The sequence below is a fragment of the Lutjanus erythropterus genome, chromosome 10 (genome assembly GCF_056507025.1).
Source record: "Lutjanus erythropterus isolate fLutEry1 chromosome 10, fLutEry1.hap2, whole genome shotgun sequence".
NCBI lineage: Eukaryota > Metazoa > Chordata > Actinopteri > Lutjaniformes > Lutjanidae > Lutjanus > Lutjanus erythropterus.
This window is the reverse complement of record NC_139326.1, coordinates 13,721,681-13,737,655: the sequence shown is the minus strand read 5'-3', so window position 1 is coordinate 13,737,655 and position 15,975 is coordinate 13,721,681. Positions and strand designations below refer to the sequence as shown.

The 15,975-nt window shown below is 38.6% G+C and overlaps 1 protein-coding gene across 3 annotated transcripts in view; it reads left to right on the top strand.

Moving 5' to 3' along the window:
* The window catches only part of dmrt1 (doublesex and mab-3 related transcription factor 1), a 31,853-nt gene that overhangs the window by 7,166 nt on the left and 8,712 nt on the right, over nt 1-15,975 (top strand). Inside the window, exons 4-5 of one of the 3 annotated variants that reach the window (XM_084728262.1) lie at nt 5,768-5,993; nt 12,436-12,438. In XM_084728262.1, the coding sequence (XP_084584388.1) occupies nt 5,768-5,993; nt 12,436-12,438 (229 nt within the window). The remainder of the gene's footprint in view (nt 1-5,767; nt 5,994-12,435; nt 12,439-15,975) is intronic. The other 2 variants (XM_084728264.1, XM_084728261.1) reach the window with 2 other exon arrangements.

Genomic DNA, 15,975 nt, shown 5'->3' with positions numbered 1-15,975 from the left:
ATGCTAATCAGTTAGCACTCTTTAGCATAATTTAGCCATCCTCCTTTGTGATTTATGATATTTTCAGTGAAGTTGTCAGATTGAGAGGGCTACGTGCTATGGTTATTCAAATTCAGGGGCCACTTTTTTTGTATTTGCATGAAAAGCTGATAATTTGAAAATGAGTTTCAGTGCCACAAACACACAGTAGCACAATTTGTAACTAGAAAAATATAATCAAATAAAAAATGGAATATTTAGTCAGAAATAAAAGAAGCAGTTAATCTTAGTTTTTTTATCATCTGAACTGGAATAATTATCATGCCTTCACTGCTTAAAAAACAGGCTTTTCTCCTGTGCCTCCTCTGTCTCCTTTACCTGTCCTAAACCTCCACAGTTTAATGGGTTATACTGCAATTTTAGCATCCCCAAGTGATTATCCTTGAGTTACTCAATTTTGATTTTGTCTCCATATCTACTGTGAAGCACTTATCGCTGTGGTCTTTCTGCACTATCCAGAGAGCACTTGTCAGTCAAACAGAGTTGGGCTGTGACGTCCTCTCTCATTGACTTTCTGTTCATTCTGTTCTGATGGTCTCTTTCTTTTCTCCATCATTACATTGAGTAAATGTGTGCTTTACACCAGAGGTTCCTAATATTTGTAACTTGAGCCCCACTTCTGATTGTTAAGAAATTTCAGAGGGCCACTTACCCAATTAAATGAGAAAAAAATTACTTAAAATAATGGAGAAAAAATGAAGGGGCTGCGACAGGATTTCACATTTACATTCACTTTGCTTTCAGCATCACTGCCTGTCATTATGAATTCAAGTTTAATGTAGTCAGGGTCCATATTATATTTCTGTACCACATGCTTTCAAACTTTTACTGAATTGGACAAAGGAATTGAACTTACAGTGGAAATGAACCTGGGCCACTGCGGTAAAAACTTGATACATGGTGCGTTCTCTACCAGGTGACCTTTATACCAGAGCGCCCCCTCAGTTCTGTCTTTGTATTTTTCACACCATAGCATAAGCACATATTAGACATGACACCTTTTAAAAATTCACTTTATTTTTGCAGTAAGTGCAGAACATTTCGTTAAGTAGTTTATTTTCTTCGCCAACCACAAGTGCAAATGTCATTCTCAACTGCAAAAGATAATCTAACAATAATGATTGTCACAATATAGTGATATATTTGTCTTCAGCTCTTCCCACTATTAAACCGCACTCCATAAGGACACACTGTGGTCTTTATCAGTGTAAGACCATCTACCTTGTCCTCTCCTCTCCTCTCCCGTGCACTCAGTGGTGCTTGGCTGTCATGCAGGTGGATGATGATAATATAAGGGTGGCGTGGAGCTTCCAGACAGGTGATGGTGCCAGATAAGAAGGCAGGTCCTCTCAGGGTGGTGAGGAAGCCCCCCCAGGAGTCAGCAAGTTAGCCAGCGAGTGTAGAGGAATTACTGTGGATGTGGATTATAACTTATTCTATAATGTAATGCAATGTAATGTTGTGCACACAAGTTATTCTTACTTAAATATTATCTCTCATTGCAGATACTGAGTTGTTTCTAATCTCATGTAGCTAATAATGATTGTGTGTACAACCCACAGCTATCCATTCATCTATGTCAAAATGAGTGTACCAACTAATGCTCAGTGCCATGAAAATGCATTTAAAAACAGGCTCTGGATATGTCACTTTTATGAAGTTATCATCAGGTCATCTGTGATTCTACAGCCAGAGTGTTGCCTGTGCAGAACGCTACTTTGAATTTATCTCAGTGGGGGAAAAAAAAAGAAGTTGTTGATACTCTGTCAGATAGGCTGTTTCTGCCTTGATGGGACGAGTGCAGAAAGAGGGTGAACCCTGACTGTATAAAAAAGCACAAGTTACACACTACACACTTTACCACCAGCTCTGCTGATACTAGGTGTGTAACAGTACACAAAATGTATGGTCCAGTGCGGTTGTGGGGTCACTGTTCAGTATGATTTTTGCACAATGGGGGAAACATAAGATTGAATTTTATTTTATTTCCATTCTTTTGAAAACCACTAAACAGTGGCTCATAGGTCGTTCGCGGTGTAAAAATTAAGGCACTGAATCAATTGTTTAAGGTCAAGAAGTAACCTAAAAGAAAACAAAAGGCAATATGTCAACAAAACTATACACACAACATCATTGTGGAGCTCAAGCACTGACAGAATGTTATTTTTAAGTCTCATAGTTTCTGAGTCTCAGTGAGTATTGTAGCACATCTCAAGTGATGAACACTCCTAGAGAACTGGTTATTGGTTTGACCTTTGCCTGCTTGATCACAGGCACGCCAGGCTGCTTTAAACAACCTCTAGTCATAGACACAGTTCAAAGCTATTTCCACAGCTAATGTTGCTTGACTTTACTCTTTGTTCAGCGTTGCTGTGATTGAAAAAGCATGACCCACCCAAATAGAGAACCTAAGTCACACCCCTTCTGGTGTGTCCCATTGAACCTAAATTGGGAAAAAATATGACTGGTAGTCTATGGCGAGAGACAAATTATTTTTTGATTCCATTGGAACTGTGCCATGAATTACACATATGTTGTTTGTCAATTTAAAACATAATTTTGCAAGTAAAGAAAGTCTCACTTTGTGATATGTTTGTCATAGTTTAGTGTAGTTTCATGTGAAACTGCTTCATGAACATTTCTCATCTTGCATCTCATCACCCACACCAATCTCATTGCCCCTTGTAGCATTGTCTTACCAAAAATGTTTATCCAGCGCGGCTCCTGGTGCTTTTGTCAGCCATGAAGAGAAAGAATGAGTAAGACCCGCTGTTGTGTGACTACACTGTGGTATGAAAACACAGGCATTGTAGCTTCAGCAGCCAACTTTAGCTCTGGAGGGAGAAAATCACTTATTTCTGGGTGTGTAGTTGTTCTAATTACTTTTCTTCACAGTCTGATACTTCAGTTTTATGAAAAAAAAAAAGTTTAAAAATGATCTTTTAAACAGACAGACATCACATGTGTGAATCCTGGCAAAATTCAAATGGGATCAAAAACTTACTTGTCTCTCATCATTGTTACGACAGTTTATATATATATTTTTTTTTCCAAAGTTTGGTCCCGTGGTGCATTCAGTAGGGGGTAATGTAAGAGGTTCCTTTAGGTTTGACCCCAGCAATATTTTCCAGGTCCTCCCAGGGGACCCCGAGGTTTCAGTCCAAATGAGATATATAACGTCTTTTCAGTTTGTTCTATGTCTGGTCTGGCTTCTCCTATCAGTTTGACATGCCTGGGAAACCTCCAAAGGCGAGGGCATCCATGAAGTATCCAGATCAGATCCCTAAACTACCTTTCGATGTGCAACAGCTCTGCTCTGACCTCTAAGGCTGAGCCGAGCCACCCAGTGGAAGAAACTCATTTTGGGCTCTTGTATCTGCAGCCACATTCTTTCAGTCACTACCCAAACGGTTGAAACTTAGACTGACTAATGAGGGTATGGAAAAAAATCGATACAGACTAATATTGCACTGTTTGGCCTAGTAATATTGGATTGATACATGGATGCCAAGTATTGATCTTTTATTGTATAAATGATTGATATTGTAAATTTGAATTAAACCTTTTGGTGCTAGACTGATGAAATCAATCGCTTTATCAGTCCACTAGATGGTGCTGAGATTTCTTCTGCTCAGGTCAGCAGAGGTCACGGTCAGCTGTGGTGGGTTTTTATGACAGTGTTGGTTAGTCTGCTTGACAATCCCATTTTGTGATGTGAAGTGACTGTGGATTGACTGGTTAGATAAGTCAGACTAAGAATGGGTTTAGACTGCAAAAATGCACCTTTTAATGAAAATATGTTCACTGCTCCAGTACACATTGAGAAAGATTCATAAAGTATTTATATACACGCATGGACAGTGTGACTGAGTCACTCTGGGTGGATTTGCCTCTGACTACAGGATGCAGAACTTCTCTGTGAGCACAACGAAACTTGCCTTTTGGGAGCAATGTTCACCAAGACAGTTTTGTTTGGTGCTGCATGTGTCCTGCAAACCGTAAGCTTAGTGCACTTTCAAGATTCCAGTCCAATCTCTATTGTATTTTTCACAGCCTAATACAAGAGCTGAGTGTTGCTTAAATAACAGTTTATAAAGCTGTCGGAGAATTGATGGTGTGGACAATACGGGTGACATATTACAGGCTGACAGAAATCAAATTCCATAAAAGTGAAATTGAAAACCCTCCGTGAGGCGGCCTTGCTGCTGAGTAGACAGCTCGTTTTAAAGTTTTCAGAGGACTAGAGAAAGCCAGCGCTGCGTGTTGCAGCCCATTTTTAGAACAGGCTACGGACCCATGAATTCAAACACTACTAATTCTCTGTCATATATTATTTTATCTCTAGATTTCCCCCTGTCAGATTAGGTTGTTAAAGTGTTCTTGTGAATATGTTATGGCTGATTTGGAGGATTGTACAATCAAACATATGTGAATGGTGGCATAGAACAATTTGTTCTATATCTGTTATATTGTTTGAAATTCTATGTGGTTGTTTTAAAAAGAAAACAGGAATAAATAAGCAATATTTTATTTGTTGCTAAAAAAAACATTCAAGGACATAGTATTTTTTCGATTTTGCCTTGAGTGTATTACAGAGAAAAAATGTAGCCTTTTTTATCAACAGTAAAAGACAAAGTTACAGAAAGCAAAGACCTTTGAAAGCCAGCATGTGGGAAAGTTTTGGCTCCAGCATTTGTCACTAATTTTCATCTGTTGTCCATCTTAAAATGCCATCTGACCTGTAGCAGCAGTACTGTATAAGGATATTACTAAAACAGCTGATTTTTGATCTGAAAAAATAATGGAGTTGTTGAGGACATTTGTGAACTGGTCTTGCGTGATTCCTAAGCCTTGCTCTTTTCTTCACATTTTTGTCTGCTGCAATTATTTTTGTACCTCCTTGTGACCACAAGCATCACTTCATGGCCATATGACACACAACACCAGCACATGATCAAACACAGCAGGACACTACGATAGCATTTTAAGCAAATAGAGGGCTTTTGGCACAAATCTAGATTGTCATAGGTATGGACTAGCAGACTATTTTATTTTACATCTGAGACGGGTAATGGATTGACAGAAATTAATTGGCATCTAAGTATTTTTAAGCCCAAATGCCAAACATTCATCTAGCTTCACAAATGCAAAGATTTGCTGCTTTACTCTCTGCTTTTCTCTGTTTATTTGAAATTGAAGATCATGCTCAAGGGACCTTGGGCATGATATTGATAAAAATCATTCTTTGGTGGAATTAAGTAGGTTTGCTGGAGCTCAGATTTCCTGGTATGCTGTCTATGAAATACAACATAGTAAGACAAGTCCCACCCCTTTCCATTCTGTGCTCCAATAACAGTTAAGCAAGCTTGCTACCTCGGTCAGTATCCCCATTTCCTGTTTCCTATACGCTATACTAGGTGCTAGGCTCATCTATGTTGGAAAGAAAAACAAACTTTAAAGATGGTTGTAAGATTTTGCTTTGAGACTTGTAAAAGTGACATATATTTACATTTTAAGTCAGCTGATGTTTCCAAAACACTAGCTAACTAGCTTAACTTAAGTGTTCACCCACCAGTTGCTTTTACAAGAAAAGGTGAACACTGACTGAGGTAGCAAGTTTGCTCAACTGTTCTTGGAGCACAGAGCAAAAAGGGGCGGGATTTAAGAAGGGTCAGTTCACTCTCCGTCTTGTGTAAAACTGCCTGTTTTTATGTTTTGTTGTGTGAAGCAGAGGCCCCACGGTGATGGCCGCCTGTCAAGCCACAACATGTCCTCTCAGTACCATATGCATTCCTACTACCCAGCAGCCACCTACCGGACTCAGAGCCTGGGCTCCACCACCTGTGTGCCACCTCTCTTCAGCCTGGAGGACAATAACAACAACAACAACAACAACAACAACAACAACAACAACAACAACAACAACAACCACTGCTCTGAGACCATGACAGGCTGTAAGTGGCACACAAAACCACTCACTCACACATACACACACAAACACACTTCTCAGGCCCCATAAAGTTTTACCCAGACTTTATCCACAGTGTGGTTAAGTACATCCAAGGGAGGATTGCACTCAAGTCAAGAGTGCCATAAAATTTATAAGATGAAATTAGTCTAAAGTGAAGCTTTTTTACTTTTACTATATTTACTTTTTTACTTTACTTTAAATGCACAACTGTGTATGATGACAGAAAGTTCAATAAAGTTATGCTCAGCTAGTCAGTAATAAAAACACACATCTATTGACTATAATTCACAGCCATCACAGAGAAAGTAATCAATTTTAAAACAACCACAAAACAATCAAAGACATGACAGTGCAGCTCTGTTTCTTTTCGTCATGTGCAAAGATCTGATCTCTAAATGGTGGCATTTTATGCCACCAATCTCAGATAGGAATCTCAGCTGAGCATGGCTGCTGACTGTGGTTGCACAGATTTTCTGCCTTTCTCACTACCTGTGAATGTGGGTAAATCAGATTGTGCGTATTGCTTAATATGTGCAGTGTAGTATTTGTGGAACTTTGCAAGGAATGCATGTAAGTGCACGATGAGAGTGAGATAAAGAGGGAAGATTCAGCACAATGCAGTGGAGAGAGAGAGTTGTTTTACTGTGCTTCAGGAAAGATAAATAAGCTTTAAACCTCTCCAATGTGTTATGCAAAAACAAATCACAAATGTTGGTGCCCTGTTTCACAAATGATTGTCACTCATAGTAGTTCATTAGTCATAGAGGGTTTTGCTGGACATTTGCTTTAATAAGTAATTGTCAAAATTAATGCAGGAGGAAATGATCCAATGCTGGAAATTGGAGCTTGCATGCTCAAAATTTGATGGAACAGAGTGACTGAGATTGTTGATTAAGTTTATAAAGTCTGTAGGTGGCGCTCTTTTCTTCGTCTGTGCAGTACAGTCTGTACAGTCTTGGGTTTTTGTATTGATGTTGTTTTAGTGCTCTATTCATGTAAGATGAAATCTTAAGATTTCTGTTTAGATGAAGATTTACAGTGTCTGTATTTCCTTGTGATGTTTCATTATATTTTAAGAGTATTGTGAATTCCCAATCACCTGCATGTCTGCATATTTAAATTGATGTAATTTTTGTGGTCCTCTGATTGGTTAGTATCTATTAATATTTAAAAAAAAAATGTTGTGACCATTGCTCATACACCTGAAGGTCATATAGATTGAACTGCTGTAGATCACATGTGTCAAACTCAAGGCCCGCGGGCCAAATGTGGCCCGCCATGTCATTTTATGTGGCCCGCGAGAGTTTAAAAGGTCTGATTGTCTTATAATAAATAAATCAACAGAGTGCATTGACCATAAACTACATTTCCCATAATGCATGCCAATTATGTGAAGGCATCCCACCAATAGATTGCAGTGTTTCCACATCAATGTCATTTTCTGAACAAGTGGAACTGAGAAATACAAACAATGATCCCAAAATATCCAGGAAGAGAAAAATTGATGCAGATGGAAGGCTGTTTCAAGAAAGATGGGAAGGTGAATATCATGTCATAACTTGTTATTTTTCCTTATTCACTTGGATAGTTTGATCGTTGATTGATGGAGTAATGTGGGTTTCATAACCTGACAAATTAAAAGGATTTATGTAATAACAGAGCAACAAGCAAACAACATTTTTTTTTACAGCTATGCATATCTGTAATATTTGTAAGTTGAATAAGTAAAAAAATTCAGAGTTATTTAACATTCAGGAGTAGTTGCATTTATTTTACATTACATTTAGTTAAATTTAGCTACATTTATACTGTCTTACAGTTACATCTGGCCCTTTGAGGGCGACCATTATGCTGATGTGGCCCTCGGTGAAAATTAGTTTGACACCCCTGCTGTAGATGAATATACCAGCACCTAGCAAAACACTATGCTGGATATGTTTTTTCACTTTTACTCAAATTGTGCTGCTCTCTGACACACCTGTCACACATTCATGTGTGCACAGATTTTCAGGTTCTGTTAGTTGTTATGTGTCTCTGTTTTGTTTGGAATTGAATTGCAGTGAAGAAGCCTAAGAGGTTTAATAATTACTATTATCTTTCATGATGGTGCAAAAACTTCAATCACTGCTGTATTTTACTTCAAAGGCAGCAGTTTGTTTAATAATCTAACCACCCAGTGCAGCTCCATTACGTGTGTGACTAGAACAAAAAAGATCATATTCTTTTCAGGAATTAAAAGATGGAGTAGATTTGTTATACCACAGTGCTATTGTATATTATTACTCATTTATAAAGGACATAGGGGAAGAGTGTCATAACTCCAACGTCAACATCCTTCTTTTAGTGAAATTGCTGACACCACCAGCATCTCAAAATTAAAGACCCCCGCATCTTCTCCTTGTACCTGTATTTGTTTATGACTTTCACCTGTCCGTTTCCTGTGAGGGTCCTATGTCAGCCTCCTGCTGTGAATCGCCATGCTCCATTACAATATAACAACACTCTCAGTGGGTGGTCTCACAGTTGATGTCAACTCCCAACACCAGAGAAACAAACTGCGTTAATCTGCGTAAATCAACATTAATGTTTGTTTTTTTTTTCACTTGCCTGGTTGGGTAAATGGTCAGTAATCTACTTGCCCAAAGTCATTTTTACCAGCCCCTGCATAAATTGTTTTATGTATTATTGTTTAACCTACACCAAAATCTTAGGGGTTTATCATTTCTTTTCTTGCTCTACTATGTCTTATATTATCATAAAGTGGTGGAGGGATCAGGTGTAGGGTCTGCTAAAGGATGACATTCTGATAAAACAAGTTTGTTTTAGGTTTGATTTGGTCTAAGTCTGTGCCTGCTTGGCACAACCACTGCCAAATCTAGTGTGTGGGTGTGTGTCAGTTAGTGTATCTAAACAGAAGGCTTTCACTGAATGAAGGACTGATGATGAACTCTGTTACTGTAGCGGAGGCTTTCTGTAAGAGTCTTCTACCATTGTGTGTGTGTGCGTGTGTGTGCAAGTTTTGGACTGTCCTTGATGTTGCTCCAAGGCTAATTCATATCTTATCAGGTGGGTGTAAATCACTCTGCAGGGTTACAAGCATGTTGTTCTTGTGAGCATCACGTAATGAACTTTTTATCTTACGTATGGGGCTGCAAAATGGTTTCTCTGTTTCTGTTTCTTTTTCTTTTCTTTTCTTTTCTTTAACTAACTTTCCTATTTGCTTATTTTAATAGTATGATTGGCTGTTTTTCCACATAGTGTTTAGCTGTTCTTGACATGAAGTTTTATTTACAAATGAGCTGAAATGATAAGTGAAGTGTGTAAGTGAAGGGTCAAGTTTATGCTCTGTGTTATGGCCTAGGTCATAACACAAGCAACAGAAAATTTATAAAAGATCTGTCTACTAATTTTTACACAAAATTACCAATCATTTTCTGTGTCTAGCCACTCAAGTACCAAATACCTTTGAGGATGTTGCACTAGGACTGCATCTAACAATTATTTGCATCATTTATGAATTAATTGATACTTTCCTTCATTTATGGAAATTATGTGAAAATCATAATGAAAATGTACATCAAAAGTTCGCAGAGCCTGCAGTGTTGTCTTGAGATTTCTTGTTTTGTCTGATTCAAAGTCCAATACACAATAAATATTCAGTTTGCTGTCAATATTCAGTTTACTATCAAAGTCCTGTCCTTAGCATAGCATCCAGATGACATCAACACACAAAGCCTGAAGTGAAGGATCTTGTGTGGATCTTGTGTGTTTATTCTGCATGTGTTATTTAGCATTAAAAAATGAAAATGAAAATGTTTCAATAAAATAGCATTATCTGGGAGGATACTGTGGACAATGGCTGTATTACCTGCCTCATCATTACAGTCTGATTGTTTACAATGGCATGTAATTCAACTGACATGTGATATGTGTTTTCAAGCATGTTAATATGGACAGAGGTTTTTTTCTGAAACAGAGCCAAAAGACCTGTCTGGACAGAGATAATTTTGATTTTAGAAATCTGCTTTCATATTTGAGATTCATGTTTTGGTAGTTTTAGTTAAAAAACAATGCTTTAATAATTAATCGATTATCGAAATAGTTTCTGATTAATTTTCAGTTGATCGCCTAACCAGTAATTCTAACCACTAATTATTTCAGCAGTGTTTTGGACAAAACAAGACATTTGAAGATATCACCTTGAACTCTGCATGGGATATTGTGGTGAACTTTTTGACTATTTTCTGGCCTTATCAAGACTGAATGACTGATCAATTAATCCTCAGAATAATGGGCAGATTAACTGATTATGAAAAGTTGGAGCCTAATTTGCCAAAACTGTTTAAATCAAGAAGATTTGCTAATAAACACAATATTGTCCTGTTGACTTAATCTGACATTTGATGAATCAAAATTCAGCCACGTCTACTTTTAATCCTTGAATTGTTTCGTTTTGACCGAACATGTTGTCTGCCTCCGGATCCGTCCATGAGGAGGAAATAGCGGTGAGCTCTGAGCCTACCTGCCCTCCCCTTCTACCTGGCTGCCAAACAGCGGCCCGTCAGATTTATCTCCCTCCCAGGAAAGGGCTAATCAGTTGGCCAAATACAGAGATCCAAATAACCTTCAGGAGTGCCACGCTGTCCTTTCCCCCTCCCCTCCTTGCCTCCTCCTCCTCCTCTTCCTCACCCCCTCTCCACCCTCCCCCTCCGCAGGCCCCGCTGTCTCCGCAAAATTGCCTTCTGGAGTTAGTGAGCGGGAACAGTTAAGATTTACAAACAATGATGAAGCTTGTCATGCGTCTTTCTCCATCCGTCACGGCGGGCTGGGCGGAGCTGTGGGTAGAGCCGTCCTGGTGTTCTTCATAAAAGCCAGCTCTCTGTGAAATACGCCCCCGGCCAGCCTGTTTACTGCCCCGCGCTCGTCAGCAGCCCCGCCGCCGTAAATCGCCGAGCGGGAGGTGACAGCGCAGTCCATCAAACTCCCACCCCACCTCGCTGCCCTCCCAACATCTCACCTCACACTGCCGCCGCCCCCCCACCCTTTCTGTATATACACTACACACACAGACACACGCACACTCACACTGTTTCTCCACAAACACACGCCCCACTTCTTCACTAAGATCTAACCGGGGAGGCTCAGATGAGCTGCCCCAAAAGAGTTATGGCTGTTTCAGTCTTACAGGAGACAGCTTCAGGCCGAGTCCCTCTGTGTTTATGTTCTTTCTTTTTTGTCCTTGTCGAGACTTTTTCAAAATTCAGAACTGCTCAAAGTTTGCAAGCTGTCAGCACAGCAACTTTCCTTACTTCTTACTTCTTTTGAAAACAAGATTTATACTAAAGTCAGACCTCAAAATCGAGCGCCGCTATGCTGGCTATACGTTTGTCTGTTTTGTTATATTGGTGTCAGCACAGAGCGTACAGTAATTTAAATGCAAATCAGATTGTTGAGGTATTGCAGATGTTAATCCTGCTAATCGATAGACCTGTGTGAGCCCATTAAGTTAGAAATCCATTACTATCTTTCTAGATGATATTTTATTGATTTTTCTTGCTTCAATCTATACTGTACTGTACACCAAAGTGAGTTACTGCGTATAAAGTCTGTCGTTTCAGGTTCTCTGCCTCCTCTGAGAAAAAAAACGACAGAGAGATTGGCGTCAGTAAGTTTCTTTGTTTCGTGTATAAAGTGGGCTTTACCTGGTTTCAGATCAGATTACTTCAAACTTGCACTTGCTCACACCTACGCACTTTCTCTCTCTCTCTCTCTCTCTCTCTCACACACACACACACACATACACACACACACACACACACACACACACACACACACACACACACACACACACACACACACACACACAAACAGTTAAGGAATTCCCTTCAAACACACACACCCACCGCATGTACTCACACGCACACTCACACTTATTCTGGAGATGTCAAAAAGGCCTCTCACTCTTTTGGATTTATTAAACTCGAAACAAATCTGTACTTCCAACCCAAGAGGTGACCTTTTCAAAGAAGTGCTGTTTCATGTCATGTAGCAGCAAGAGTTCATTTCCTTGGTCACCGACATGCTGAGAACATCACTCATGTACATGTACTCTGTGTTGTGTCACTACCTGAGAAAAATGAAGGCTAGAAGAAGACTATTGGATTGGATTGTGGCATAATGTTTTAATCTTGAAAGATGAATACAGTTTCAACACATTCTAAGTACCTCAAGTATCCCATTAGATATTGGGTTTGATTACAAGTTTAAAATTGGGCTTTGATCGAGGAATTAAAGTTCTGCATGTCAGTGTTTAATTTAATAGAATTATGGAATTCCCACATATAGTTAGCTTCAGATTTGAACACGTTAATTTGAACGCTATTGAAACAATGATTTTATGTAATCTAGTCATCTAAAAAAAAAAGCAGGTTTTAATCTAAACCTGTTTACTGGGATTGTTCATATGACATTTTATGGCTTTTAAAAGTTTACTCTTTAACAGAGGTGTAAGAAAATATTGATACGCTTGAGTAATGCAATATTATGTTATGTATACTGTATTGATTCTAAAAAAGACACTGTATTGATATTGTGACAGATGTTAAGTTTTGTGGCAGTAGTTTGTTTTGTGATGTGTTTAAACACCAACCCAGAGATAGCAGCAATTGCAGAAAAAAGCTTAGTGTTGCAGTATATTGCAATATATCAAATCATAACGTGTTTTAAACAGCCCCATGCTTTAATGAAATGCCTGCTTATTGTTGATTATGATGTTATTTTTTTGATGTTTTTTATTATGCAGTTAAACAGTATAGGTTCTCAAAGCAAAACTGTACACTGTAATCAAAAATGATTTATTGCAATGCAACGATTTATTTGTGATTAAAATGTATTAAAAACTTTTGGTAGCTAATCTAAACAGTCAACAGAGATACGCTGAAAGATTCAAAACACATCTCTATTGGCCACTCTCAACTGGAGCAACAGCTTAGTAACATCGTTCAGCTTCATAGATGTTAGATAGGAAACAGAAAATATGCACATGGTAAATATCTTTCTGCCATAAACAACTCAAACTCAAATCATTGTTCTTTTGACTTTCTCACTGCATCTAGGACAAAATAATCTGCTTGAACATGCTTATAAATGACAAAGTCTCACAAAAGTCTCTTATTGATAACAAAGATGAGACAATATGGCTATAAACAGAAGTGATGCACCTTGCACAGTGACATTTTTTTTATTACTTTATATCACCTTTTCAGTTCAGTCAATACCTCTGACTTAAAAAAAGAAAATTTACTTCTTTCTAAACTTAAAGTAGATTTATATTTCTCCCATAGGCAAATTAACTTCGACACTACACAAGTATCAGACAGTGATACTCAGTACCTCTTTCAATGTGCTAAAAAGAAAAAAAAAGTCCTAGGCACACAAAATACAATAATTATTTTCCTATTTTCCTCAACCTGCACACAGTGCTGATACAGAAAAAGTCACAGAACACTGCCTGGTTTTGCTGCAAGCCAATTTTCAGGCAAGATAATAAAGACTAAACTGAACTGAGATCTTAAATGATCACTTAGACCCCCCCCCCCCCAGTATTGATACTTTTGGCAACCTGACCCTAAATATCCAAATTACCTTGCAATATTTTAGAATTTCGGAAAATGAATGTATTTCAGCTGAGGTGATGACTTGATTCAGTCTGTAAGTAAGAGCCAGCAGAAGAGAAAGTGACCGTGCTATGGTCCATCAGGCCCTGGAGGGACGGACTAAATGTATGGCTGATTTAATGTCTCTCCTGGCTGTTGGTTACAGTGGAAAAGTCCTGTGTGGTCTGTCAGAGAGTCTTCCCCACCCTGCTGTGCTGCTAAGTGCCCTGATAGCCTCTGGGCCGGTGTGGATGGGTTAAATACCGGTGTAATTGTCTGCTTGGGGCACAAGCACCGTTGTAATGTGTTGTACAACACCACCATTAACACAGGCCTGGGGCTGTGGAGACATTAAATGGCCAGGGCTGTGTAGTTTATGTCCTCTTCCTCTCACTCTCTATTTCTCTCTCACACTTACACACACACACACACACACACAAACACACATTCTCTCACTGTCAAGCATTGAGGGACTTGAAAGGAAATGAAATGAGATGTGATTCTATTGACTTCTGTTTTTATCTTATGCTGTTTTTCGTGCAGCAATATTCAATCATCGAAGGTAGTGCGAGTTATTTCAGCCAGAGGTCCTGTGTCTACAAATGTCAGTATGTCTGTTTCTGTAAATGCAGTAAGTGCAGAGTGAATTACTGAAGTTATTATGTATCTTTAGACTTTGCTCGAAAAATATATCTCCGGCTTAAATGTCTAAACTGTCTTACTGTCCTGAAACTAATCCAGAACAGAGAAAAGTTCATAGAAATGCTGATATGCTTATTTAGGTAGCCTCTAACCATTCCTGTGTCTTCACAGAAACAAAAAGCAGCAGCAGTTAGTGTGTTACTGTTTTTTTTTTTTTTTTTTTTTTTTTTTTGGTTGAGCTTTTTGGGGGCTGAAACTTACTGGGACCTGGTCTTTATAGTTTTTGGAGATTTTTTTTCAGAATGCTATGTTAGGCAAGAACATTTTTGATTAGCGATTAATAATTTATGTAATTCCTCATGCATAAATGGCAGAAAATGCTGTTTTCAGTCTGTCAAAAATGAAAATTTCACCACTTTTTTGTTTATTATGACATTAAACTGAATATTTTTGGTTTTTGGATTGATGATAAATGTTTAATTTATCAATTAATCAGGGAAAAAGTGGGCAGGTTAAATAATATTGAAAATAATCATCAGTTGTAGCACTATTTGATACATGAGAACTTTAGTCTTTATTGTTATTTGATAACTGCCCCCAAACAAGTGAAAATAAAAGATTGAATACTGCATTTTTCCTCCCTGACATGCCACAAATGTGAAGCCTGCATGTAAACAAAGAAATCATTGAATGAAATTGACATGTTAACCAAAGTCATATCTATATCTTGAGAGGTAGTCTGGGTTTAAAAGCTCAGTTAGACAACTTTCTGCCCAAACTATGATATAACATTTCTATTTGAAAACTGACGTAGCTCATGTTTACACTACATGTATTCAAATATAATCGGCATAGAAAATACTTAATACACCAGATATTACATAAAGTTGTTTTCCTGATTTCTCTGTCTAAAACAAACTTGTTCAGTAATAATCATGCTCTTGTAGTCACTTTCCTTGCATTGTTTTGTGCAGCGGCGGTGGCTCAGCGTGGATTGATAAATGATGTTGCCTTGGCAGCTCTCTGAAACAGCTGAACGACTTGGATAAACACATATGGCAGCTTTAGCACCCGCGGGAGGCGTCCTTCTTTCCATAGCAATATATTTCACTCTTCCTGTGTCCTTTACTTTGGCATTTTTCTTACCCTGTCGACTCACAATGAATCTCTTGTTTAAAATGTAATGATAGAAAAGTCCCGCAAATATTGATCGGCCTCCTCAGCTCATTATTGCATATCCATAACTTTTCGACGGATCACGTCAGAAAGCCCAACGATAGACTGACAGGCCATTTTGTGAGTTGATGGGGCACAGTAGCCGAAATGGAGATTTAGCATAGGGACGAGGGTCGTGTCACGCCTCTCCGGCAGTCATCTTCACCAGGGACAGATTGGTTAACAATGCAGGAGCAAAGGTTGCTCTCTGCTTAATTAGCCTTTGACCCCGACACTGATGCCTTCTGTCAGCCTGCATTGGCCCTTCAGCTCCATAGCAAGCCAATAATGAGCATATAAGTGTTTTTTTGACCCCCTGTAATGGCTGCATAAGAGACTGCATCCCTTTGAACAATTGTCTCAACAGCGCTTCATTTGGGAGAAGAGAGTGAGAAATATGTGTAAGATTTAACTGCTCACACAATAAAATGAATAGTCCTTATTCACGATAAT